At 39.3% G+C, this 27926-nt stretch overlaps 1 protein-coding gene across 1 annotated transcript; it reads left to right on the top strand.

The window, feature by feature from the left end:
* The first annotated feature begins 1802 nt into the window (after positions 1 to 1802).
* On the top strand, positions 1803 to 26311 carry LOC143860376 (CDPK-related protein kinase-like). The gene is made up of 5 exons (XM_077370963.1): positions 1803 to 2051; positions 4292 to 4354; positions 4459 to 4626; positions 5093 to 5182; positions 25763 to 26311. The coding sequence occupies exons 1-5, from the start codon at positions 1803 to 1805 to the stop codon at positions 25811 to 25813; spliced, it is 621 nt and encodes a 206-aa protein (XP_077227078.1). The 3' UTR covers positions 25814 to 26311.
* Positions 26312 to 27926: the final 1615 nt, after the last annotated feature.

Genomic DNA, 27926 nt, shown 5'->3' on the forward strand with positions numbered 1-27926 from the left:
TGCACAGTTCCTGCGCAAGTGAACAAGCGCGGGAAACCTTTTCCTGCACAATTTTCCTAGATTTCTTTTCCTAATGCCATGTCAGATTCCCAAGAAACCTTTTCTTTTCCTTTTCCGGGAAAACAAGTGATCAGAGACTTAGGGTGCCTACGATTTCTACCCAAAACTATTCATAGCGTGGGGCCTAACATTTTACACCGTGTAGAGGGTGGTTCCCACCAACTCCATCCAAATCCTTGAATAGAGTAGTCTCAATATTTTACACTTTGGTTTGATAGGGTGGGGCTCACCATTTCACCTCATGCTTTGATGGGGTGGCTCTCACTATCTGCCACCAAGCCACACATGGTGGGGCCCACCATTTTACAACTCATGTTTTGATAGTGGGGCCAATTATTTTACACTCATGCCACGAATGCTAGTATATACGAAGCTTGTTTCTTTTCCATCATTCGTTCTTTTCATGAAAGTTTTTGTTGCTCGACTTTATTTGGAAATTTTTTATTGGAATTTTTTCTATGATTGATTTTTTTTAACATCTCACGCATAGCATGGGTGGAGGCAAGCACACCATTTTAAATCTCATGTTTTGATATGGTAGGGCCCACCATTTTACACCCATGAGTGGGCCCACCATCTCCATCCAAATCCTTTCATAGAGTGGAGCCAACAGTTTTACATAATTTTTTGATAGGGCGGGTCCCACCAACTCCACTTAAACTTAATCATGGGGTGGGTCTACCATTTTACCTCATCTTTTGATAGGTGGGTCATTTTACCTCATGTTTTGATGACCGGGCTCTGTGGCAATTCTATGTGGTAATTCAATATATTTCAATTCGTATTGAGTGGCCAAGAAACTAGGAAACTCACTTCAACTATGTTTGTTCACTTTGCAATTTCCTAAGGAACCATAATCTCTCCAACCTTAGGTTGGTCTATAACATGTCTAGACTCTCATATATAAATTTGAGGGCAACTCACTCTAGAGTTTGTTCCTTCGCTCTTTACTATACAATACATCAATGGTTGAGTTTATTGACATTTCATATTATACTGTTCATAGGATATTTCAAACCAATATGGGTGCACTTTTACCTAATTAAATTGTCACATCTTAACATGTCTAGAAACGCTTTGCATATCTTTATCCCTTTTGATAATGGATCGATGTTGGTTGTGCTAGATTTATTTAGCAATAACCTTTCGGGAAAAATACCACTTGAGTTGCTGATAAAAAATATTGTTGGAATATCTAGCCTTATCAATCAACAGATTAGATAGTGATATATTTTCAGCATGCAACAATATAACAAGCTTGAAGTATTCACTTCTAGATGGCAATGCTTTCAAAGGCACAATCTCAGAGGGATTATCTAATATCACATCCTTAATAGGGCTAGATGTTAGAAGGAACTTTTTGCCTGGAACTATCTCAACTTGGTTGCCTACCCTTAAAAGTCTTTCATTACTTATCTCGAGTGGAAACAAATTATTTGGCTACATTCCCAAGGAGTTATGTCAAATGAAAAATTTATATTTGCTGATCTTTCAAATAACAATATTTTTGGCATTATTCCCTCTTGCCTTAACAACATATTATTCATTGGAAGGAATAACATAATATCGAATCAAGTTACAAGACTGAGATCAATTCAAAGGCTAGAATGTATCATACTTAGACTATTGGCGATTTTAAGTATGTGTTTTATACTGAGTTCAAGGACATGATCAAGGTTAAGTTTACTACAAATGGTGTAAAGTACAATTATGAAGGTATTCCACTTTCCTTAATGACAAGAATGGATTTGTCTGTGAACCAATTGATAGGCAACATTCCATCAGAAATGGGGCATTTGAGTATGCTTCGCTCGTTGAACATATCCTACAACCACATAACTTGTCATATTCCTGAATCCTTTCAAAACTCGGAGAGTATTGAGAGTTTGGATCTCTCTTATAATAGGCTAACCAGGCATACGCCTGATGTGGGACATGGCTCCCATATAAACAATTCTAGCGTGAAGACAAGGCAGAAGCATGACTTCGAGGTGGAAGATGCTATGATTTGGCTTGGACAATGAAGCTATGAGGACAACCATGCTGTACGGCTTGGAATGTTGGGCCACCAAGATGCAACATGTGCATAAGATGAGTGTAGCAGAGATGCGAATGCTCAGACGGATGTGTGGCCACACAAGGTTAGATCAAGTTAAAAATGAAGACATCCGTAAAATGGTGGGAGTGGCACCAATTGAGGAGAAGATGAGAGAGCACCGCTTAAGATGGTTTGGGCATATCTAACGTAGGCCTTTGGATGCTCCAGTGAGAATAAGTGACTCGTGCCAAGTTGATGGAATAAAAAGACGTAGGAGCAGACCGAAAACAACTTGGGTAGAAACAATGAGGAATGACTTGAGGGCTTGGAACATAACATAGAACATATCCCTTGATAGGATAGAATGGAAGAAAATGATCCATGTAGACGAACCCAACTAGTGTCAGGATTAGACTTAGTCAATTTGAGCCGGGTAGATCCTTTTACCTTCTTCATGAAAATTTTCTAAAGGATTCATTAGCCGACCCCAACTAGTTTGGGACAAAGGCTTAGTTGAGTTGAGTTGAGAATGAATCTATGATGTGGTGTGGTAGCGGTGGATATGTGTAATTGTGTTTTAAAAATGTAAATGTGCGCAAGCAAGTGTGTGGATTGCTAATATGTGGGCCACTTAAAGGGGCTAAAATGTCTATAAATAGGGGTTGGGATAGAGCTTAGTTTACAGTTTTTGAAAATGTAATTTTTGGAGATTTTGGAGTTTGGAGGGGGGGTGGAGGTGTTCAAAGACAGGAGATGGAGGTTTCATCCGTTAGAGATTTGCATAGTCCTGGAGTGCTATGCATTTCTTCTTCAGATTGTTGGTTCATCTGTAAGATCCGACACCTTCAAGTGAAAATCTTGTCGAGTGCAAGATCACATGGAGAATGTAATTTCCATTTCATGTGTTGGGAATTTCTATCCAATTTTCTGCGTATTGTTCTTCTTTACTGCTCTTTAATTTCTACTCATAGATCTCATTTTTGATTCATAGTTTGTTAAGAATGAATTTCCAAATCTTTATTTTAGACATTTTTATTCCTAAATTTCTTGCAAACCAGCCATCTTTTCATGAAATTTCTTGTATATTTGCCCGGAAATTTCAGATTTTAGCTCATATTTCCAAACCTAGATCGCAGCATAAATTTTTATTTTTCTGATTGCTTTCACCGCTTGGAAATATAGAATTTTTTAAATAATAAAAAAATAATATTTTAATGAAATTTCGGTTTCGGATTTAAAACCATGCTTATACGGCTGAAGAAAAACGTCAAGCCATAATGAAGGGATTGAAGGGTATAAAACGTCGCTAGCAGATAATAACGGATTGGAAAAAGCTTTCAAAAAACGAGTACAGCAAAAAATTAGAAGCAGTAGGAAGAACAAAATGGCCAATTTCAGCTTTATATTAAAAGGGCGGCCCAGTGCACGAGGCTGCCGCCATTACGGGGTCTGGGGAGGACTAGATGTACGCAGCCTTACCCCTTCTTTGCAGAGAGGCTGTTTCCGGGACTCGAACTCGTGACCACCAGGTCACAATGGAGCAACCTTACCATTGCGCCAAGGCTCGCCCTCTAATTTCAAATTTATATTCAACTTGGAAAATTTAGACAAGCTCGGCTGATTTGTTATTTGTTGTGTCGGATGAATAAAGAATTATTATGTTTTAATCTATTTGTTGGTTATATATTTGTGTGCACATGTAAATTTTATTTCTTCCGCATCTTTCACAGGCTTTGTCAAAGACGTTAACTGCAGATGAGCTCGTTTTTCTGAAGGAGCAGTACACACTATAGGAGCCGAATAAAAACGGGTGCATTTCTATAGAGAACATCAGGATGGTTAGTTCTTTCACGAGGAAGTCTAAACTGAAGGGTGCCCTTACAAATATAACGTGAAAGCCGCCACCCCCACGACACCCCCTCCCCCCGCCGCCCTCCTTCATGGTTGAAATTTGCCAAAGTGCATTTAATGCGTTTGACTTTTAAATTTCGATGGTATTGTAAATGTGCTTTGGTGAGGTTCAACCAATGTGAGCGCCCTTTCACCGTGTTTATGCAAGGGCACCGTTCAGTTTAGACTACCTGTTCTTTCACATACTGTATAGATTTTGTTACTGCATATGAATGCTGTTTTCTTTCACAACTATGGTTCTTAGCTACTGCTTTTGATGATTCAAACTATTAATTCTGTCAGGCCTTGATGAAAAACGCAACAGATGCAATGAAGGAATCCAGCATTCACGATTTTCTTGCCTCGGTATCTACTTTGTTGACACCATCTGGAGCTAATCTCGAATTTGACATGATTTTAGCTTGTACAATTTGTAACTCGTGTCAATATCTGTTCCTCATCTGTGACAGCTGAATGCTCTTCAATACAGAAAAATGGATTTCGAAGAATTCTGTACAGCCGCATTAAGTGTGCACCAGCTTGAAGGACTGGATAGGTGGGAGCAACATGCTCGTTGTGCTTATGAGTTTTTCGAGAAGGATGGGAACAGGGCAATCATCATTGAAGAACTTGCTTCGGTATTTTAATTTTTTCCTCAGTTGTCATTTGAAGTAGTTTCTGATTCCCAAGTATCGGATAATTTGAAAGAACGCTAGATGCTATAAAGGCAAGTGAATGTAGAAGGGCATGATACAGTAATTCACAATTCCACTGTTGTCATTTCATTTTTGACACATAAGGATAGGAATCAATCAATAAAATTACAATAAAGTACTAATTTGTGAATCCTTGCAGTGTTACTTTGGCAAAGGATGCAGTCATAATTAGTGAATCCATACAAAAGTACCATATTTACCAAATTTGCAGACATATTTTTAAAAAACAAGCAAAATACCAAATTTCCTTTTGTTATTTTTTGTTTTTTTCCCGTTTGTGTGCGCGCGGGGCATGGATATCAAAATTAGTATCCTTCCTTTTATTGTCAAACCATGAACGCTCATGCTAATTTGATATTTTCGGGTGTTGGCTTCTGGGTTATTTCAGGAACTTGGGCTTAGCCCTTCTGTCCCTGTTCATGCAGTTCTCCATGACTGGATCAGACACAATGACGGGAAGCTGAGCTTCCTGGGATTTGTTAATGTTAGAGGTAATTAGGTTTAAGCAAGGATGCTTGAAGCATTACCCCCAAGGTATCTAGTTTGGAATACCAAGTTTGTTGCCTCCAGCCCCTATATATATTAGATACACTAGGGTTTTAATAGGTTAGTGGGCTCTAGCCCAAGTAGGCCCACTACACCGGTCCATTATCTTATTGGGCTTATATTAGAACATACATGGGCTATATTATATACCCAACAATCTCCTCCTATGTTCTACATATAGCACAATCCAATAGATAGATAGTGTAATGTTCAAAACAAAATATTGAAACATCCACATCACCATATGGTGTATATCATAAAAGATCTGTAATCCAAATGAAAACATGAATCCTTTTATGACAAACCAAGAGTTCTAGATATACAACAAGCTAAACTCAACCAAAAGGTAGTTTCACATATAAGTGAACCCCACTAATCTTAGATGAATTCATTCATGAGGTATGATTCTCATCGAGATCCAAAATAAAGTTCCACAAAAAAGTGAACTCTATGCATACTGAAATGTAAGCATAGTCTTTATGACTTTAGAAGATTTACTCATCAAGTAAGTCATCTTCATCAAAGTCCAAATGAAGACAAGCTCCTCCTTTTTGCCAATCCCTGTGAATTACCAAATATGGATTTCATGAAAATGAATCCAATCATTTGTGTAAAACACTAAAGTGTCTAGTTCTACCAGAAGAAGAACTTAGTACAATTCCATAATTCACGAAAGTATCTAGTTCTACCTGAAGAAGAACTTAGTACAATTCAAATGGCTGAAAAAGTATCAGTATCACTCTCACCATAAGCATCATTGTCAAGTTTCAATAAAGAACAAGACCTAAACAGCTTCTTTTGCAAATAATCATTCCTAATTGTCAAGTTTCATTAAAGAACAAGACCAAATAGTTTCTTTTGCAAAGAACCATTTCATGTTTCTTTTTGGAATGTTATAGTCATCTTATCCATATTTGAGTTAAGCTGTATCATCAAGTTTGGAATGTACAACCTTTCCCAAAAAGGACATGTCATCAAATGTGGAATGACACACAACAACTGTAAACATCGTCGAAACATATCAAGTGCTTATCTTGGCCAAAAGGGAGATTCGAAAATTCAAAATAACATGAATGTAGGTTAAGTCATGTCTATAAAGACTTTAACCCCATCTCCCCCACAGTTTTGAATATTCGATCTTTGTTCAGTCCCTTTGCGAGAGCATCGGTCATATTATCCTTCGATCTCACATCAATCAAAGTGATAATCCCGTGTTCAATGAGATAATTCAGCATGGCATGTTTTAGCCTAAGATGTCTCCTCTTACCATTAAAGAGTGAGTTCTTCACAATCGTAATTGTAGCTTGATTATCACAGAACATACTTAAGGAACTAAACCTTAACTGGGTTAGTGGAATGTCCATAACCATAATCAGAATCTTTATCTCCTCTGCTTTCATTTGTAACTGTGGTACCCTGATCCCGCGAGAGGGGTGTGGGGCGCGAGCCGCCGCTCTCTCTCTCTTGGTCTCTCGTATCCACGCGATTGGCGTGTGTTTTTAATTATTGATTTGAATTCGTCTTTCATGTGAACTTGGGATCACTAAGGCAATCCGAATTCCACACGAAAGAGACTGACAGAGTCGCCACCTAGATGTGGGATCTAGGACCCGAAATTAACCAGAAATCTAGACTCGCTACCTGGTTACGAGAATGGAAGGTATGGGGAGTTATCCGCCACATGCACCATTCCTGCCCGATAATCGGTCTTCGATTCCAAAAGCTAACTCTTTTAAATTTATTTTAAATGGCTCATTCAACTCTATGTTAATGTGCGAACTAAGTGACATGCATCCTATGATCTAATTTCAATGTGAATCCTAAATGTGTATCTTGATTTATTAATTTGTCTGGATTCAATCTAAGTGAAAGTTCTCCTAAAATTCTAATTTCATGGAAAGTCCTAAGTGATTTGATTAAGCATTTACAAGAAAATTAATATACAAAACACCACAATTTGTTTGTGGTGCCGACTCGCGGGTGGTATGCCATCAGACATCCAAGCTGCCTACGTACCCAAGCCTCACTGGGATCAGAGTCGACGTAGTTCGGTGCACCTAAGCTAAGCTACATATGCCTAACTCAACTAGGACACCGATCTAGACGGGATTGACTGTTTCAACAGTTTTAAGAGAAGTTATTTAATTCAAGTTGAGGATTTTATTATCTTAGGATTTCATCGAAGATGCTATATGATTCTTATCTAAATGCAAGTTGTCCCTTAAACTAATGCAGGTTAGCCTACATCCTAGTTTACTAGGCTTGTCCTAGGGAAAGATCGGGTGACTAGTGTAACTAGACCTATGGCACGGTTGCTATACATAGCAAACGTCCGTGATGAGGCTGGACTCCTAACTCTAGGACTCCCTAAAACTTAGGACACGACACGACACCAGTGTTCCTAAAGTGGGCTCTAATGGTTCTTAAGACGGAAACCATAATCCAATGGTTCCGAGAGACACAAGACAAATCGATTTAAATTCTCGAGGTTAATGAATTTTAGATTTCAAGGATTTTCAGTTTTTGGACATTCAAGGATTACCAATGGTTCTAGGGTTCACCAGTTTCGGCCCAGGATAGCATCCAAGGAAGGGAATCGTGCGCTCTTTCCTTGCGCAATTTAATACTTAGGTTATAGCATCTTATTGCCTGGCATATCTCAGGATTTTCGTGGACAGTGAACCTCGGAGCCAACAACGTGCTATAGCTTAAGTATTCAAATTGTCAAAGATCGGTTGCAATTGGGATACGATTATGGATGCATTGGCCATTTTTCCAGGGAAATCTAAAGATCCTAAGATTTCTGTTTCAATGGATTAAGGATTTAATATATGACAAAGATTTAAGGTTCTTTAGAGATTTTCAGGTGATTTTCAATTAATTTCGGATTTTCAATGGATTTTATCAATTTTAAGCATATGAGTGATTTTACAAGTGAAATTGTTGCAAACGAATTCGAAATGAGTTGAAACTTATACAGAAGCAAGATATGATGAGATGTAGCTTGCTGGAAGATTTTTACAGATTTTTACATTAAGCTCATATTTAATTTTGATTTAACAATTAATTGACCAGATTGCAAAAATAACACAGAAACTACTAGAAATAGAAATCTAAATTCCATGAAATTTCTACATTAGTAAGATATAAGTGAAATTAGCATGCTGTGAGATTTTCATGAATTTAAAAAACTATTTACTATCAGTTTCGGATTTTTCAATTGTTAGACCAGATTATGAATTAACACTACATCCCATGTAAAACAAGATCCAAAGTAATTGAAACTTTTATAGAAGCAAGAAATTTGAAATATAAGACTACTGTAAAAATTTTAAGAATTTTCTTTGTGATCTGATGTCAGTAAAAATTCCCCCAAAATCTGCTGATTTTCAAAGAAAGCATAAAATTATATACCAAACAAAATCCAAAAATTCTCACAAATTCATGGTAGAATGTATCATTATCATATTATTTTCCCACGAAATTTCATTATTTTTGGAATCTGTTTAGTATAACGTTTAGTTTTCTTTGTTAAAAATCATGCAAAAATCCGAAAATATACCAAATAATTCTAAAAAAATTCCGAGAACGGTGTACCTACCTGTGATCGAAATCCTCGCCGAATCCGAGAGCCGAAAAACTCGAAAATCCCGCCTCCGTGCGATCGCTTCCGCTTTCTTTCTCTTTTTCCTTCTTTTTTGTTTCTTTTTCTTCTTTTCTTGTTTCTTTTTCTTTCTTTTTTTCTTTTCAACCCCACATAGCCACTTTGTTAGAACTCATGATAGAAGAGAAATGAGTTCTCTCTCTTACTCACCCTCATTGAACCATTTATAGCAAAGGAATGGGAGGGTGGTGGCCACCATTGTGGACTTATTCCATGGTAGGTGGCCACCATTGTGGACATATTCCATGGTAGGTGGCCACCATTGTGGACATTGAATTTTGACATGTGTGTGGCCCCATGCATGTTTTTTTAAAATCCTTTTGAGTAGGTAAAAGATAACCCAAGTGGGTCCCATATGTGACCAAATTCCCAATTGTGCATAAAATCATATGCCCCACTCCAAAGTATGATCGGAACCGTTCATTTGATGGGCAACAATGTGATTTAATTTGTGCTCCGCTAATCAATCCTATGGGCTGATCCAAGCCATCCAATAGATCAAAATGTGAATATGTTACCCCATTTTTAAATCACTCCCATTTGATGATCCGAACCGTCCATTTGATGGGCGACAATTGATGATCTTGACCGTTCAAATAGTGGGCTGCGATGTGATTTAATTTGTGCTCCACTAATCAATCCTATGGGCTGATCCAAACCATCCAATAGATCAAAATGTGAATATGTTACCCCATTTTTAAATCACTCCCATTTGATGATCCGAACCGTCCATTTGATGGGCGACAATTGATGATCTTGACCGTTCAAATGGTGGGTCGCAATGTAAATTGGTTGTGCCCCCTTAAATCATTCCTCTATGACGATCCAGACCATCCAATTGATGGGTCCCCTACCTAAGTAGGTTGTGTCCTCCTAAATCATTTCAATGGGCTGATCCGAGTAACTCAACCTGATGATCGTAACAAAATTGGTTGTTAAAACGACTTCTCTGAGATCTTGACCGTTCTCTTGATGATCATCTTTAGGTGTTGGATCGAAGTAGGTTCAAAACTCATTTTTCACTAAAACAATGCGCGGGCCACCCTGTTTGATCCAAATCTAAACAAATGCTCAAGACGGGCCCATCAATCGGATCCAAATTCTCTCTTGCTCGGATTCTTGGGAATAACCTTTCTCAACAATTATCAGGACGACACAAAACATGACAAAAATAACCAAAAAGATCGAGAAAACAAGAGGAGCGGACACGGGAATGGAAAACACTAAAGGAGACTGATAACAAGAACACTAACTTCTTTGTTGATTAAAACAAAACAAAATGGGGTGTCTACAGATGCCCCTCTTTGGTAGAGATGACGTAGTCATTGAATACCAAAGTTAAAAATGACAGAACCATTTTGCGTAGCTTTAATCGACAAAGGACTCTACACAAAACGGAACCGACGCAAACATTTACTACCTAATGCAAGACCCTAAACGAAGTCCTAGAATTGGAATGCAATAAAAAAAAATCCCGCTGCGGTGCCGCTCACAAACGGGCAACGAGAGAATGAGATACCGCTCACAAGCGGGCTCAAGGAGAAGACGAGACCATTCGCAAATGGACTCGAGAAATGAGGCACCGTTCACAAACGGGTTCAAAGAAAAGACGAGACCATTCACAAATGGACTCGAGAAATGAGGCACCGTTCACAAACGGGCTCAAGGAGGACCTGAGACCATTCACAAATGGACTCAGAAAATGAGACACCGTTCACAAACGGGTTCAAGGAGAAGACGAGACCATTCACAAATGGACTCGAGAAATGAGGCACCTTTCACAAAAGGGCTCAAAGAGGACCTGAGACCATTCACAAATGGACTCAAAAAATGAGACACCGTTCACAAACGGGTTCAAGGAGAAGACGAGACCATTCACAAATGGACTCGAGAAATGAGGCACCTTTCACAAAAGGGCTCAAAGAGGACATGAGACCATTCACAAATGGACTCAGAAAATGAGACACCGTTCACAAACGGGTTCAAGGAGAAGACGAGACCATTCACAAATGGACTCGAGAAATGAAGCACCTTTCACAAAAGGGATCAAAGAGGACATGAGACCATTCACAAATGGACTCAGAGAATGAGACACCGTTCACAAACGGGTTCATGGAGAAGACGAGACCATTCACAAATGGACTCGAGAAATGAGGTACCTTTCACAAAAGGGCTGAAAGAGGACATGAGACCATTCACAAATGGACTCAAAGAATGAGACACCGTTCACAAACGGGTTCAAGGAGAAGACGAGACCATTCACAAATGAACTCGAGAAATGAAGAACATTTCACAAAAGGGCTCAAAGAGGACATGAGACCATTCCAAATGGACTCAGAGAATGAGACACCGTTCACAAACGGGTTCAAGGAGAAGACCATTAACAAATGGACTCGAGAAATGAAGAACCTTTCACAAAAGGGCTCAAAGAGGGCATGAGACCATTCCAAATGGACTCAGAGAATGAGACACCGTTCACAAACGGATTCAAGGAGAAGATGAGACCATTCACAAATGGACTCGAGAAACGAGGCCCCATTCACAAATGGGCTCGAAGAATTTAGAGAATTTTTATGAACTTGAATTTGTCGTAGGATTGGATTTTTTTGAATTAAGGATTTGGATTTGATAAATTTTTTATTTTTGGGAAATGAGGTACCGTCCGTAAACGGGCTCAAGGAGAAGACGAGACCATTCACAAATGGACTCGAGAAATGGGGCACCTTTCACAAAAGGGCTCAAAGAGGACATGAGATTTTTCGTAGGATTGGATTTTTTTTTTGAAGTAAGGATTTGGATTTGCTAAATTTTTTTATTTTTGGAAAATGAGGTACCGTCCGTAAACGGGCTCAAGGAGAAGACGAGACCATTCACAAATGGCCTCGAGAAAAGAGGCGCCGTTCACAAACGGGCTCAAAGAGGACATGAGATTTTTCGTAGGATTTGAATTTTTTTTTGAAGTAAGGATTTGGATTTGCTAAATTTTTTTATTTTTGGAAAATGAGGTACCGTCCGTAAACGGGCTCAAGGAGAAGACGAGACCATTCACAAATGGCCTCGAGAAAAGAGGCGCCGTTCACAAACGGGCTCAAAGAGGACATGAGATTTTTCGTAGGATTTGAATTTGACGTAAGATTGGATTTGTTTTTTATTTTTTTTTTGAATTGGGATTTGATTTGATGAATTTTTTATTTTTTGGAAATGAGGTACCGTCCGTAAACGGGCTCAAGGAGAAGACGAGACCATTCACAAATGGCCTCGAGAAAAGAGGCACCGTTCACAAACGGGCTCAAAGAGGACATGAGATTTTTCGTAGGATTTGAATTTGACGTAAGATTGGATTTGATGAATTTTTGATTTTTCAGAAATAAGGCACCGTCCACAAACGGGCTCAAGAAGGACATGAGACCATTCACAAATGGACTCAGAAAAATGAGACACCGTTCACAAACGGGTTCAAGGAGAAGACGAGACCATTTACAAATGGACTCGAGAAAAGAGGCACCGTTCACAAACAGGCTCAAAGAAACAAGATAGCTTTGATTGATGAATTCAACAACGAAGAATTTAGAGATTTTTCATGAACTTGAATTTGACATAGGATTGGATTTGATGAATTTTTGATTTTTCAGAAATAAGGCACCGTCCACAAACGGGCTTAAGGAGGACATGAGACCATAAATGGACTCAGAAAAATGAGACACTGTTCACAAACGGGTTCAAGGAGAAGACGAGATCATTTACAAATGGACTCGAGAAAAGAGGCACCGTTCACAAACGGGCTCAAAGAAACAAGATAGCTTTGATTGATGAATTCAACAACGAAGAATTTAGAGATTTTTCATGAACTTGAATTTGACATAGGATTGGATTTGATGAATTTTTGATTTTTTGAACTTAATGAAATCGGGGATGTTATAGATCGTGCCTGACAAAGATATCGGAAACTAGGACTTTGACGAATGATGAAACGGCAAACCTTAGGAACGAAGAACCATTACTAACAAGAATGGATCAGAAACACTTTTATGAAACTTCAACAAGATTTTTCTCAAAGAGACTGCTGGTCTTGTCTTCTGGGGATTTTGATAACTGAAACCTTGAAGAAGATATTTGAGATTGGTAATCTAGAACAACGGCTCTCTTGGATATAATCAAACTAACTGGAAGGAAATTCTGAATTTTAGCGGTTCATCTTTCTGAGAAATTGGCTCAACCATCTTTGCATCTGAGGTTCTTCCAAGCTTAAGGTGCCTTCCTGGGGTATGATCTTTTTACGGAAGCTGGGCTTTCTGATGTTTCTACTTCTGAATTTTTCTGAGCTGATCTTCTTTGAAATGAAGTTGTTTGACTAAATTCTCGAGCTCTTTCAGGTATAATTGCAGGGAGCTGCCTAGGCCTGGCCTCCTTCACCAAGACAGTTACATCATTTGGACATAGGAACGACAATTGACTCTTTCTAAAGAGAAAACTTAGATGAAAGGCACTACTCAAAGGATTGAGCAGCCCTGAAGGAGTGAACTTAGAATAATAAAGATTGACTGACTATACTGACAAACATAGTGATGCTTCTGACTTAGTTAATGTTTTGTTTGGTAAGTCTATCCTTGCAAGGAATAGTTTTTCAATTGGTAAACACCGGACTTCTTCCTCGAAACAGTAATGCCTCAAGAATTTAATTACGACCCCTAAGATTGCTTAGCTTCAATGCCCCCAGTTTTGAGGATATCACTTGAATTTGCTTGAACTTCAGTTGATCTTCAGTCTTGATACCGGCTGTAGCCTTCTTATAATGATTCTCTTACCGTGACCAAGTCACCTCTTCAGGGTTTTTAACTTGGCGGACCGCGCTAGCCTTAACTTTTGCCTGAACCACCTTTCTAGGTTTTCGATCCAGCAGGCTATCCCCTTAGCTTTTGCCTAAGCCGCCCTTTCGGGTTTTCAACTTAGCAGGGGAATGATCTTAAATTTTGCCTAGACCGCCCTTTCAGGTTTTCAGTCTAGCAGATCTTCAAACTCCGTTATTTTTCTTATTCATCATCATTTCATTTTTTTATTGTATCTCAGGACCTAGCTCATTAGTTCTGAACACCAGAAGGACTTTTATAGGTAAGATAGGGCTTTTCAAAGAATGGCTTAAGGCTCAACAAAGATTTCGACCGAACCTGTGAACAGGTCGCCTACATATCCCAAGGTAGGAATCAGGTCGTGTGTAGTTCAGGGCGAATGCCCCTAGTTTGAAGATAAATTGTTTGATTTTTTTTTCCTTTTTTCTTTTCTTTCTGGAACAATTAACTTCTCTTCTTTTGGAACTTGTCCCTCTCTTTTTTTTTTTGAAAGGATTGAATTTCTTTTCCTTTTTGAATCGACCGAACTCGGTTCAACCGAGTTGCCTACGTACCCCAGTATAGGGATCAGGTCTCGCGTAGTTCGGGGAAATGCCCCTGGTTTGATGGGTTTTCAAGAAAATTTTACTCAGGCTCGAAGGGTTTGCAATCGGTATTCTTTTGACGTTGGGTTCTGATTTTGGGATTTATTCGGCCAAAGGAGGCCTTCTGATGTTCAAATTGGGAATCGATCTAGGTTACTAGAGTCCCTCTGGTACTGATTATTTTTTTTTCTCTTTTGTTTTTTTTTTCGCGGAGTTTGACGGCATTTCCAGGTAAGAGATAATGGATCTTCTTCTTTCAAGATTCTAATACGTGCTTTTGACTTTCATAGAGCGAAACTTGTTCTTTGACATCCTCCATCTATGGATTCGTACTCTCGATATCTGATGATCACTTTTCATTGTTTGCTTTTGAACTTTTCATCTTGAATTTGTTGGCTTTATGAATTTGAGAACCAAGGTCATTGATTGGAAATATGAAAGTTGTTTCCACTCTATGCCCCTTGTATAGCATATATCTTCTCACTTTCTTCATATTCTTTGAGCTTTCCATCTATGTCTTGCCCCTGGTATCGGTTGTAGCTTTTCTAGACAATCTTCTTATTCTTGAAATAATTTTATCAATTCTTCACACTCTTTAGAGGGTAATGTATTTTCAATCGGCATTTACTGGATCAAGGTTTTAGTGCCAGTGTTTACCACTTCAATTTCATCTTTGAAAGGCTGAGATTGGCGCTCCTCCTCTTGTTCAAGTAATTGCTGTGACTCAAGTGGAGTTTCGTCAATTTTGTCCTCATTTGAGGAGGGAGTCTTACTTTAAGATCAGAAGCATACTTAAGAAACAGACACAAGTGAACTATTGAAACTTGGAATTTTATTTAAAGGAAAGGCTGTTACATCTGACGACCTATCCTGAACATGCTCAGGATTCACAACTCTGAATAAAGAGAAAAGCAAACGATAACTTGCCTGGACTAGGCATTAACCTTGAACTGTAAAACCGGACTCAACAATTGCACTGACCATGATGACTGACTCAACATAAAATAGTAAACGACTAAAACTTTAACTGCCGCAACTGTCTAGCTCCGGAGGCTCGGCGAAAGCTGGCTCATAAGTGGTACTTTCAACTTCTGATTCTTTTCATGGCAACCGGGCCTGTGCTTCTTTGAACCCTCAGTTATCTAAGCATTGCGATCGGCTGGCGGCAGTACTGCATGATTCGGGTAGGCTAATTTTTTTTCATCAATCAACTTTTGGATCCTGAATTTTAAGGCAATGCAATTATCAGTAAGGTGGCCAGGGCCTCTATGGTATTCACAATACTGGTCCATTCTCCAATTTGCTGGTAAAGGATTAGGAGGAGCCCTAATGCCGGGTAGGGTAATGTGACCTGAAGCTAACCCTTGCTGCAAAATGACTGATGGTGGAAATGGGAGAGGGGTAAATTCCTTCTTGAGCGCTTGCTTAGGTGTTGCCGTTAACTGATTGTATTTGAATACCATAGGGTTTTGTAACTCCTTGATTTTTTTCGAAGTAAAATTGCCTCTGTTATAAACCCCATGTATTGTGGCCACTTTGATTTCCTGACCTATGGAGACCGGGCTCATCACTGTACATTGCTGGTCGTGATTATCGTGAGACTTTCTCTTCATTTGCTCAAACCACGGTTTGTGGTCATCAGGAAAGGATGAAGCTTCGCCGCTTGACAAAAGATTTTGAGGGTCGAGGAGCCCCATGTCTATAAGGTCTTGAATATCATATTTCAAGCTGAGGCATTTATCAGTTGCATGACCATGACGTAAATGATAATCACAAAATTCTTTCATTTGGAAGGTCCCAGGACTGGGAAGAGGATTAGGAACAGGCTCTGATTCCAATAGTGTTATCATTCTTTCCTTGAGCAACCATTTCAAAGCATCAGGTCGCGAGATCGGCAAGTCAGTGAATTCTCTTTTAGTAGTCTCAGATGGTGGCTCTTGGTTATATTCAAGAATTAAGGGCCCAATAAAATCCTGCTGGTGCTGAGAGATAGAGTTTCTGGTAACAACACCTTGGACTTTGGTATTTTTGTCAGCGAAATGCTTCGAACTTTGGGACTGACAATACCAGGTTTGCATTTGTTGCTTCATCTGATGAACTTCTTCTGTTAGCGCAGCCATTTGTCTAGAGAGATTCACAATTAGTTCTTCCAAACCCATAACCATGGAGAGGCTCGGATTTTTGCCCTTAGAGACAACAGTGGTTGGACCAAATTTCTCAGTAAGTTGAGCTTTGATGAATTGATTTTCTTCCTTCAATTCCTTCATCAGTTGGACGAGCTGGGCCAGGGTTTCTGTGACATGAAAGAGCTGAAAATTTTCCATAGAATCGGCCATCGGTAGGAAAAAGTGGATAGAGAGACTTCCAAAGAAAATGGGGAAATAGCTTCTTCACTGGCCACGAATAGATTCAAACCCAAGAAGCTTTCCTGGATTTTCAGCAGTGAGCAATCCTGACATAGGAACAATAAACACGAGATGCGAGCTTGAAATTCAGGGAATTTCTCCTTTCTATGATTGACATGATAATTATGATACGACTAGATAAGGAACGAGAGGTAAAATGATGGTTCCTCAAAACAAATACACACAGCAATGATGACATGACAGCACGCGGGGAATGCCCCTCGTTCAAGGATTATGAGAGTAAACTCTGAAGGATTCAGCAGAAATATTCTTGAAAAAGGTATCCCCTAGAGGAGGAAGAGACCAAGGGTACAGGCAAGATTGGATCATCAAGATTGCATGATCAAATGATTGAGACACAATTTCCGCCAATGAAGACACAATCGAATCCCACAAGAGACGAATGATAGACACATGATCAAAATGTGAGATTGCATAGGATTACTTTCAACGGGTAGATTAAGAATAACTAATCCTATGAGATCTTTAGAAATGATGGGATTTATATCCTAACCCCAAAGGAAAAGTTTTTAGTCTTCGCACATTTTAACAGTGTTACCTGAAGGCATCAACCCTAATCCTAATCTAGCGGAGTGGAGAGAGGATCTCGACTCATGACTTTGTTTGTGTACCTAGGACCGATCGTAGCCATTGGAAGATGGACTACGGCCTAATCTAGACACAAATAGGTAGAATATCCTAAACTAGGCTCACACACGTGATGCACATGTGTTCGTATATTACATGCATGTGTGGGTTAATCTAGGGGTAAGGCCAAGAGTTCCCTTAGCGCGAATCCATGTTCGATATACTGTACCAGTGTCCGGCGTATCAGTACGTGAACAAGGGATCCGTTTACGTACCATAAAGGTACTAGGCTAAGGGTGGAATGCTTCTCTAGCACAGAGGCACCAGGTGATGAAATCCCAGTCAACCATGCTAGATAACACTCCGGGTTCCTAAAATAGGATGTGTGTGCACGTGAGATGCATGGTTTAGATGCAAGTGATGTAAGTGTGTGCAATATGTTTGCGCAATCTATGATGCCTTCAGGTTTTGTTAAATTAAGTTTGAGTAAAATGTGATGAGAAAATAAAACAAGACAAACTAATCTAACAAGTATAGAGTTTTTATGAGCCATTTAAAATTAAATTCAAATGAATTATCTTTTGAAGTTTTAATGAAGTTAGGTGATCCCCAGCAGAGTCGCCAGACTGTGGTACCCTGATCCCGCGAGAGGGGTGTGGGGCGCGAGCCGCCGCTCTCTCTCTCTTGGTCTCTCGTATCCACGCGATTGGCGTGTGTTTTTAATTATTGATTTGAATTCGTCTTTCATGTGAACTTGGGATCACTAAGGCAATCCGAATTCCACACGAAAGAGACTGACAGAGTCGCCACCTAGATGTGGGATCTAGGACCCGAAATTAACCAGAAATCTAGACTCGCTACCTGGTTACGAGAATGGAAGGTATGGGGAGTTATCCGCCACATGCACCATTCCTGCCCGATAATCGGTCTTCGATTCCAAAAGCTAACTCTTTTAAATTTATTTTAAATGGCTCATTCAACTCTATGTTAATGTGCGAACTAAGTGACATGCATCCTATGATCTAATTTCAATGTGAATCCTAAATGTGTATCTTGATTTATTAATTTGTCTGGATTCAATCTAAGTGAAAGTTCTCCTAAAATTCTAATTTCATGGAAAGTCCTAAGTGATTTGATTAAGCATTTACAAGAAAATTAATATACAAAACACCACAATTTGTTTGTGGTGCCGACTCGCGGGTGGTATGCCATCAGACATCCAAGCTGCCTACGTACCCAAGCCTCACTGGGATCAGAGTCGACGTAGTTCGGTGCACCTAAGCTAAGCTACATATGCCTAACTCAACTAGGACACCGATCTAGACGGGATTGACTGTTTCAACAGTTTTAAGAGAAGTTATTTAATTCAAGTTGAGGATTTTATTATCTTAGGATTTCATCGAAGATGCTATATGATTCTTATCTAAATGCAAGTTGTCCCTTAAACTAATGCAGGTTAGCCTACATCCTAGTTTACTAGGCTTGTCCTAGGGAAAGATCGGGTGACTAGTGTAACTAGACCTATGGCACGGTTGCTATACATAGCAAACGTCCGTGATGAGGCTGGACTCCTAACTCTAGGACTCCCTAAAACTTAGGACACGACACGACACCAGTGTTCCTAAAGTGGGCTCTAATGGTTCTTAAGACGGAAACCATAATCCAATGGTTCCGAGAGACACAAGACAAATCGATTTAAATTCTCGAGGTTAATGAATTTTAGATTTCAAGGATTTTCAGTTTTTGGACATTCAAGGATTACCAATGGTTCTAGGGTTCACCAGTTTCGGCCCAGGATAGCATCCAAGGAAGGGAATCGTGCGCTCTTTCCTTGCGCAATTTAATACTTAGGTTATAGCATCTTATTGCCTGGCATATCTCAGGATTTTCGTGGACAGTGAACCTCGGAGCCAACAACGTGCTATAGCTTAAGTATTCAAATTGTCAAAGATCGGTTGCAATTGGGATACGATTATGGATGCATTGGCCATTTTTCCAGGGAAATCTAAAGATCCTAAGATTTCTGTTTCAATGGATTAAGGATTTAATATATGACAAAGATTTAAGGTTCTTTAGAGATTTTCAGGTGATTTTCAATTAATTTCGGATTTTCAATGGATTTTATCAATTTTAAGCATATGAGTGATTTTACAAGTGAAATTGTTGCAAACGAATTCGAAATGAGTTGAAACTTATACAGAAGCAAGATATGATGAGATGTAGCTTGCTGGAAGATTTTTACAGATTTTTACATTAAGCTCATATTTAATTTTGATTTAACAATTAATTGACCAGATTGCAAAAATAACACAGAAACTACTAGAAATAGAAATCTAAATTCCATGAAATTTCTACATTAGTAAGATATAAGTGAAATTAGCATGCTGTGAGATTTTCATGAATTTAAAAAACTATTTACTATCAGTTTCGGATTTTTCAATTGTTAGACCAGATTATGAATTAACACTACATCCCATGTAAAACAAGATCCAAAGTAATTGAAACTTTTATAGAAGCAAGAAATTTGAAATATAAGACTACTGTAAAAATTTTAAGAATTTTCTTTGTGATCTGATGTCAGTAAAAATTCCCCCAAAATCTGCTGATTTTCAAAGAAAGCATAAAATTATATACCAAACAAAATCCAAAAATTCTCACAAATTCATGGTAGAATGTATCATTATCATATTATTTTCCCACGAAATTTCATTATTTTTGGAATCTGTTTAGTATAACGTTTAGTTTTCTTTGTTAAAAATCATGCAAAAATCCGAAAATATACCAAATAATTCTAAAAAAATTCCGAGAACGGTGTACCTACCTGTGATCGAAATCCTCGCCGAATCCGAGAGCCGAAAAACTCGAAAATCCCGCCTCCGTGCGATCGCTTCCGCTTTCTTTCTCTTTTTCCTTCTTTTTTGTTTCTTTTTCTTCTTTTCTTGTTTCTTTTTCTTTCTTTTTTTCTTTTCAACCCCACATAGCCACTTTGTTAGAACTCATGATAGAAGAGAAATGAGTTCTCTCTCTTACTCACCCTCATTGAACCATTTATAGCAAAGGAATGGGAGGGTGGTGGCCACCATTGTGGACTTATTCCATGGTAGGTGGCCACCATTGTGGACATATTCCATGGTAGGTGGCCACCATTGTGGACATTGAATTTTGACATGTGTGTGGCCCCATGCATGTTTTTTTAAAATCCTTTTGAGTAGGTAAAAGATAACCCAAGTGGGTCCCATATGTGACCAAATTCCCAATTGTGCATAAAATCATATGCCCCACTCCAAAGTATGATCGGAACCGTTCATTTGATGGGCAACAATGTGATTTAATTTGTGCTCCGCTAATCAATCCTATGGGCTGATCCAAGCCATCCAATAGATCAAAATGTGAATATGTTACCCCATTTTTAAATCACTCCCATTTGATGATCCGAACCGTCCATTTGATGGGCGACAATTGATGATCTTGACCGTTCAAATAGTGGGCTGCGATGTGATTTAATTTGTGCTCCACTAATCAATCCTATGGGCTGATCCAAACCATCCAATAGATCAAAATGTGAATATGTTACCCCATTTTTAAATCACTCCCATTTGATGATCCGAACCGTCCATTTGATGGGCGACAATTGATGATCTTGACCGTTCAAATGGTGGGTCGCAATGTAAATTGGTTGTGCCCCCTTAAATCATTCCTCTATGACGATCCAGACCATCCAATTGATGGGTCCCCTACCTAAGTAGGTTGTGTCCTCCTAAATCATTTCAATGGGCTGATCCGAGTAACTCAACCTGATGATCGTAACAAAATTGGTTGTTAAAACGACTTCTCTGAGATCTTGACCGTTCTCTTGATGATCATCTTTAGGTGTTGGATCGAAGTAGGTTCAAAACTCATTTTTCACTAAAACAATGCGCGGGCCACCCTGTTTGATCCAAATCTAAACAAATGCTCAAGACGGGCCCATCAATCGGATCCAAATTCTCTCTTGCTCGGATTCTTGGGAATAACCTTTCTCAACAATTATCAGGACGACACAAAACATGACAAAAATAACCAAAAAGATCGAGAAAACAAGAGGAGCGGACACGGGAATGGAAAACACTAAAGGAGACTGATAACAAGAACACTAACTTCTTTGTTGATTAAAACAAAACAAAATGGGGTGTCTACAGTAACCGAAGCTAGAGCATAAAGTTCCAATTCGACTTCCACACATCAGCAGTAGATTTGCTTTCCCCTAATTCTGATCCCCATGACGCATCAGAATATTCTTCCACAACAAGTGGATGGCCATCATAATTTAGAGTATACTCTTGAGTACACGAAAGGTATCTCATCTGCCTCATAAGGGCATTTCTATGCTCATGGCTAGGATTGCTAGCAAAACAACTCAGCATGCCAACTATAAAGGCTATGTCTGGCCTAGTGCAACATAAAACATACATGAGACTACCAATCAGTTTAAAATAATCGAACTGACTCACACTGTCTCTTCTTTAGAGATCAGCTTCTTGGTATAATCAAAATGGTGTCTCAATCGGTTTGCACCCACTGCATCCTCAAAAAAAAAAAAGTAGTATTTCATATAATGGGCTAGGCCAAGGGTGATTCCTTGCCTTTCAAAAAACTTACTTTCAAACCAAGAATGGTGTTTACAACACCCAGGTCTTTTCATGTCGAATTCTTTACCCAAGGTTAGTTTCACATAACTCACCACAGAGAGATTGGAAACAAGAATCAACAGCTACATACAAGCAAATAAGCATAACCTTATTCCACACAAAACGATAGTAAAGGCATTTATCCGAGTAATTGATCAGAAAACCCAAAGCTCATTACTACTTTGTCAAATTTCTGATGTCACAATTTAAGTGCTTGATGAAGACCAATACAAGGATTGTTAGATCTTAACATCCATACGAGCTGAGTAGAATCACATACAAACAAATATCTACTTACAACCCATAGTCTTAGCCTCATTTTGGCAAATCGACTAGTTGCCAAGTTAGATTTTCTAACAGAGAGCTCATTTCATCATGAATGACTTTTGCCCACAACATAGAGTCCTTAGATCTCATCACGTCCTGATAGGATGATGGATCATTCTCCAATTGGTAGGTCACAAAGTCCTCACCAAATTCTTGGGTACTCTATCACATGGAGGAGCATATAGAGATTTAGGATGTGATTTGCAGTCAAAGCTGCCTCTCCCCAAATGCAACTAGGCATGCCAGCTAACATTAACATGGAGTATAACATTGAAGTTAACGTCATGTTCTTACACTCAGCTATGCCACATGATTGAGGCGAATGAGGAACAACGGTTTCAAGGATTACGCCCTGAGAGGCACAGAATTCTTTGAACCTTGTCAATGTGTATCCTCCTCTTTTATCACTCCTAAACTTACACTTCGTCAAACTTAATTGACAACTTTGATGGTATCATTACGAGTGTTAGTAAGTTGGATCATTTTCTGATAGTTCACGTGTCCTAATCGGTTGTTTAACAACTTAGGATCATCAACGGTGAACTAACCTGACTAACAGTCTCAATTGCTAAACTCAACCTATACATACCATTTATCAAATATGCACAACCAAAATAGTATGAGTAAACAGCCAACTTTACTCTACCATACAAACAAAAAATGCATATATCACCATTGTCAAGCAGACTAATGGAAACCAAAATAGTAGTAACTACTTTAACATCTTATAAAGTAAGCTGTTCATCTGAAGAAAGGGGCAAGGTCTCAGTACCAGTGTGAGTGACCTATATGTCTACTCCACTAGCCACTATACCTGTCTCCTTTGCTTCGGTAACATAGTAGTAAAACTTGTAGGCTCAGCCTTATCCACAAGCTTAGTAGCTTCCTTATATGGTGTGTCAGGGTTAACCAACTTAGGTAGTCTATAATCTGCAACAAAGTGACCATATCTCCCACAGTTGTAGCACTTGCCCTTCTTTTTCTTAAAGATAGTCTTTTTGGCTTCCAACTTAGGGATATCACTTTTAGGTGACTTAGATTTCTGAGAAAATTTCTTGGGATATATCACCGTTGTTAGCAGCAGTTTGTTGCTGTCTAACCATCTCCAAGTTATTCCTAGCTCTATTCTCATCTTCGATTCTAATGAATCGTTTGAGATCATCCAGTCCCACTTGCACCTTCTTTCTATACATTTCTGTTTTGAAAAAGGGCCATGCAGATGGTAACTTATAAATGAGTGGCTACTATTTTCTCACAAGAAACGGATCACACACTACTATTTTCACATTGGCTAATTTAGATCTCAAATTCTCTAAATCAGTTACTTGAGAAGTGATTTCCATATCCTCCTGGAACTTGAAATCCATGAATTTGTCCACTAAATGAGACTTGGACAATTCCTCCTCCTTTCTCAATTGAGAATCTAAATTATCCAAAATCTCTTTAGCAGTGTCAAACTTGCTATAGGTTTCTGCAAGACGGTTTGACAGACAATTTAACAAATAGTCTTTGCAGAAAACCTCATTTCAAATCTATTGAGATTCCTCAACACCTTCAATCGTATAAGCAAAGGTACTCAAAACGGTGTAGAAAACATTTAAGTACTTCAGACTGAATTGAGTCTTTCACTTCCAGGAATAAAATTTTGAGCCTCCAAACGATTGAAGTTTGACCATCTCAAAGAGAATTGCAGTCTTTTCCATTTTATTTTCAGATTAAAACACAAAGTGGAAAGAGTGCACCTGATTTGCGAAGCGCGAAAGCCAAAGCCAAAGCCAAGAAAAACCGCAAACCAAATCTAATACCCGATTCCGAGATAATAGCGAACCAGCCAAGACGAAACTCGAGGCATGGTGATTGCGATATGCAAATCCAATAGCCAAGGCGACACCCTTCAGCAAAAGATTACCACCAAGGTAATAACCCAAACCCAACCTATTGGGATTTACAGGGGGTGAACCAAGAACAAAGAACCAACCAAGGCAAAACTGAGGCGAGGAACTATCCAGCCAAAAATTGGTTTCACGTCAAGAACCGAACCATTGCAAGAACTCCAAATTGATTTCTCACAAGTAACCAGCAAGAAATGGCCCAACCGTCGGCAAACCAACCAAGAACCGGTTCAAAATATCAAAACCAGTTGCAAGATTTCCCAACCGACAAGGACTGATTGGTGAATCACAAGAACCCAATCCGAGAGTCAAAGCCGAGAATCGAATCGAACCGCAAAGAACGATGGCGAAACAATTACCAAAGTAATCAGCCCCAAAGAAATTCGGCTCCAAATGACTTGATGTCGGCACCCAAGAACTGAATCCAAGAGAATTTCAGGACTACCTACTGCCCAAGAGGGTTTCAACAAGAATTTCGAGTCAAAACTAGGATGAAATGTTACGAACCTCAACCAAAGAAAAAGAGATATCCAATTTCACCGACCAAGAGAGAGGGAATTACACCCTACCAGTGTGTATATTCTTCTCTTCTTGATTCCAACTGTGGAATTTACCCACGCCCAATCGATTCAATAACTCAGGGAGAAACCCAGTTCAATCACGGATTCTATGGGTGAATAAATTCACACCTAGAAACTAACGTCTTCAGTGAGAAGGGAAAGAGCCATGTTAGATCCTTCACAAAGAGAAAAGCAGAGAGAAAGTGAGAAACCCACTCCAAAACAAGTTATGTAATTAGAGAAAAACTCTAATCAAATTGGCGTGCCCTTTTTCTCTTCAAGCAGATATGATTCGAATCAAAAAGAAAAACAACAGTGGCTATCAAGATGGATCCCTCCCCTCGAAATCAAAAACGAAAAACCAAGATTTCCAACGTCCAAATTGAGCGATTTAACAGAGGAATCAAGAAATTTCAAGAAATAGAAAGTTAGCCCTCAAATTTTGGCTTAATTTCGATTCAAATTTTCCAACCAGACCCACTTTGCAAGCAAGGATTGAAATCAAACCCTCACTGTTCGGAGTTTTAGGAACACCGATATTCCTTCACCACCATGCTCCGAATGGATGTTGCAGAGAATACCAAGCAAGAGGGTAGAAGCAAACGCTCCAAGCTAAATTCTTGGACAAGAAACGAGATAGTAATGTTGCTGGGAGAAGAAACTCACGACAATTCATGATCCAAAATATCAGCCGTCCTTCTTGATAGAAGCAGACGTTCCCAAGAGAAACCCTAAAAAAAAATTGTGATGCTTCAAGATTGTTAGAGGTAATTAGGTTTAAGCAAGGATGCTTGAAGCATTACCCCCAAGGTATCTAGTTTGGAATACCAAGTTTGTTGCCTCCAGCCCCTATATATATTAGATACACTAGGGTTTTAATAGGTTAGTGGGCTCTAGCCCAAGTAGGCCCACTACACCGGTCCATTATCTTATTGGGCTTATATTAGAACATACATGGGCTATATTATATACCCAACAGTTAAATTATTGCACGGCGTATCCAGTCGATCTTTTGCAAAGTCTCAATAGTTTTCGCTACGGTACTGTGGGGAGTCTCAAGGAACCTATCCTTCGCCTCAGAGTCAAATGTGCTACAAAGCCGGTGAAGGTGACCTTACATTTGCGGCCATATGTCGGGGTATTCCGCATGGGAGCATGTCTCACTATCTATTTGGCATTATCAGGTATGTAACAAAAGTTTGCGCTCACCGGAATTGTTAGATTAGATGTGGGGAGATTCTGCTCATCCAAATCTATATTTGCAGTCTCTTTCACATCTTTGAACTTTGAAATCCATTGTTTCCGTTGTCCGGTGTAAAATCAAAGCGCAGTCCCGTGCTTTTGCTGAATATATTCCGCTGCTTATCCGATGTTAAAACAAGTTTTCAGACCCCTTTATCGGATAGTTGACAACATTTACATAGCACTATTTATTGTTGTTTACCACAAATTTTAAGAAATCTTCTTGTATTTGCTACGTTGCCTTTGAAAGGCGATTCAATGAATTTATCTCTATGTTTTCATGTATTCTGGAATGGCTCTTCATGGCTTCTTTGGGGACACCAGTTTCGAAGTTCCAACGGTTAAGATCGGATCTCTCCATCTTTAATTTTGGCAGCAGTATATTTTGTTCAATCTGGAGTTTTTTTTGTGTGTTTGTGCAAATGGGTCTGTTTGCATGGGAATAGCTATCTTTGCATGGGAATAGCTATCCTTGGCAGCAGCTCTACCCTGTTTACTGCTCCGCCTTGTTTTAGTTTTCACAGAGCTTAATGGTACTACAACTGCTAGTAAGAGAAGTCAAAGACAGGATGCCAATATCAAAACAAGCAGTTGTGAATTTCATTTTCCTAAAAAAACAAGTGGGTGCGAAGGGTGTCAATATCTCGCACGATGAAATTGTAAGTAGGTTCATCGTTCATTGCGCCTCCTCTTCTGCGGTATAGAGGGCTATCATCAGAAGTTTTGGATTCTCTTGGGTTTTTCGCAGATCCATCACAAGAACTTTATTATATTGGCCTGGTAGCTTCTTTGGAGAAATGGACCGATCTCTTTGGAAATTAGTACCCCACGCTATATTGTGGCATATTTGGCTAGGAGAATATTTGAAGAAATAGAAAAAGCATATCAATATTGATCTCATTGCATGGGCAAAAACAGAAGACATCTTAGCAACGTACTCAGTGGCCAAGATTTTGAGGAATTGGCAAGCAATGACTTGGGAGAGAAGTGCTAAAAATCGTCCTGCCCTATCTTGGAAGCGTCCCCTAACAACTGGCTCAAACTCAACTTCGACGGAAGTGTGAAAGGCAAACCGGGCCCGGCCGGGTTTGTAGGGCTTATTTGGGATGTTGAGGTCAACATACTATTTTCGTATTCCGGTCCGACTGGGATATGAAGTCTAATGAGGCGGAAGCAAGAGCTTTATTGCATGGCCTTAGACGTGAGGTGGTTCATTACTCATCTATGCGGCCCCTTGATCTTGGAGGAGACTCAGGACATCAATTTTGAAAGTCAAGATTGCTGTAAGTTCATTTACCCACGTTTCTTGCATATGTACAGGTCTGCTAAATGGCATGGATGGTCCCCGTTTGATAATTAAAGTCTCATAACTCCAATCCACTGTGGTTGAGATCAAAGGAAATTGCAGGAAGTATCCAGTAAATGACTTCGTGTGTAGCACATGGTTGGGTTCCCATTTGGGAATCCTACTCGCTCCATTTCACCTAATACCACCTTTTAACCAATATTCAGTTCCCTTCGGATTTTTACTCTTGTTTGTAAATGCAACACTGCCTTTTATATGGCGTGGAGTTTCATGAAATGTTATTCCCCTGTATACTGTTGAAGTAAAAATAATTAAATAACACACTCCAACAGCTTAAGCTTTTGGAGTATTTGGTTGTTCACGTGAGGGGGCATGTTGAAGTAAAAATAATTATAGAACACCAACTCCTAACAGCTTAATCTTTTCGAGCAATTGGTTGTTTCAAATACACAACCGCCAGGTGTATAGTGATCACAGCCGTTGATCCGATGGGCCACCTGATGGACGTCTAAAACTGCAATCCGAACGACCTGATCAGTGTAAATTTCGCCGTTGGATGTTTCCAACTGCTCATTCCTTACTGAATTCCTCTCC

Source organism: Tasmannia lanceolata, unplaced genomic scaffold (genome assembly GCF_043159265.1).
Source record: "Tasmannia lanceolata isolate RefF3 unplaced genomic scaffold, GAP_Taslan_0.1 ptg000037l, whole genome shotgun sequence".
Taxonomy (NCBI): Eukaryota; Viridiplantae; Streptophyta; class Magnoliopsida; order Canellales; family Winteraceae; genus Tasmannia; species Tasmannia lanceolata.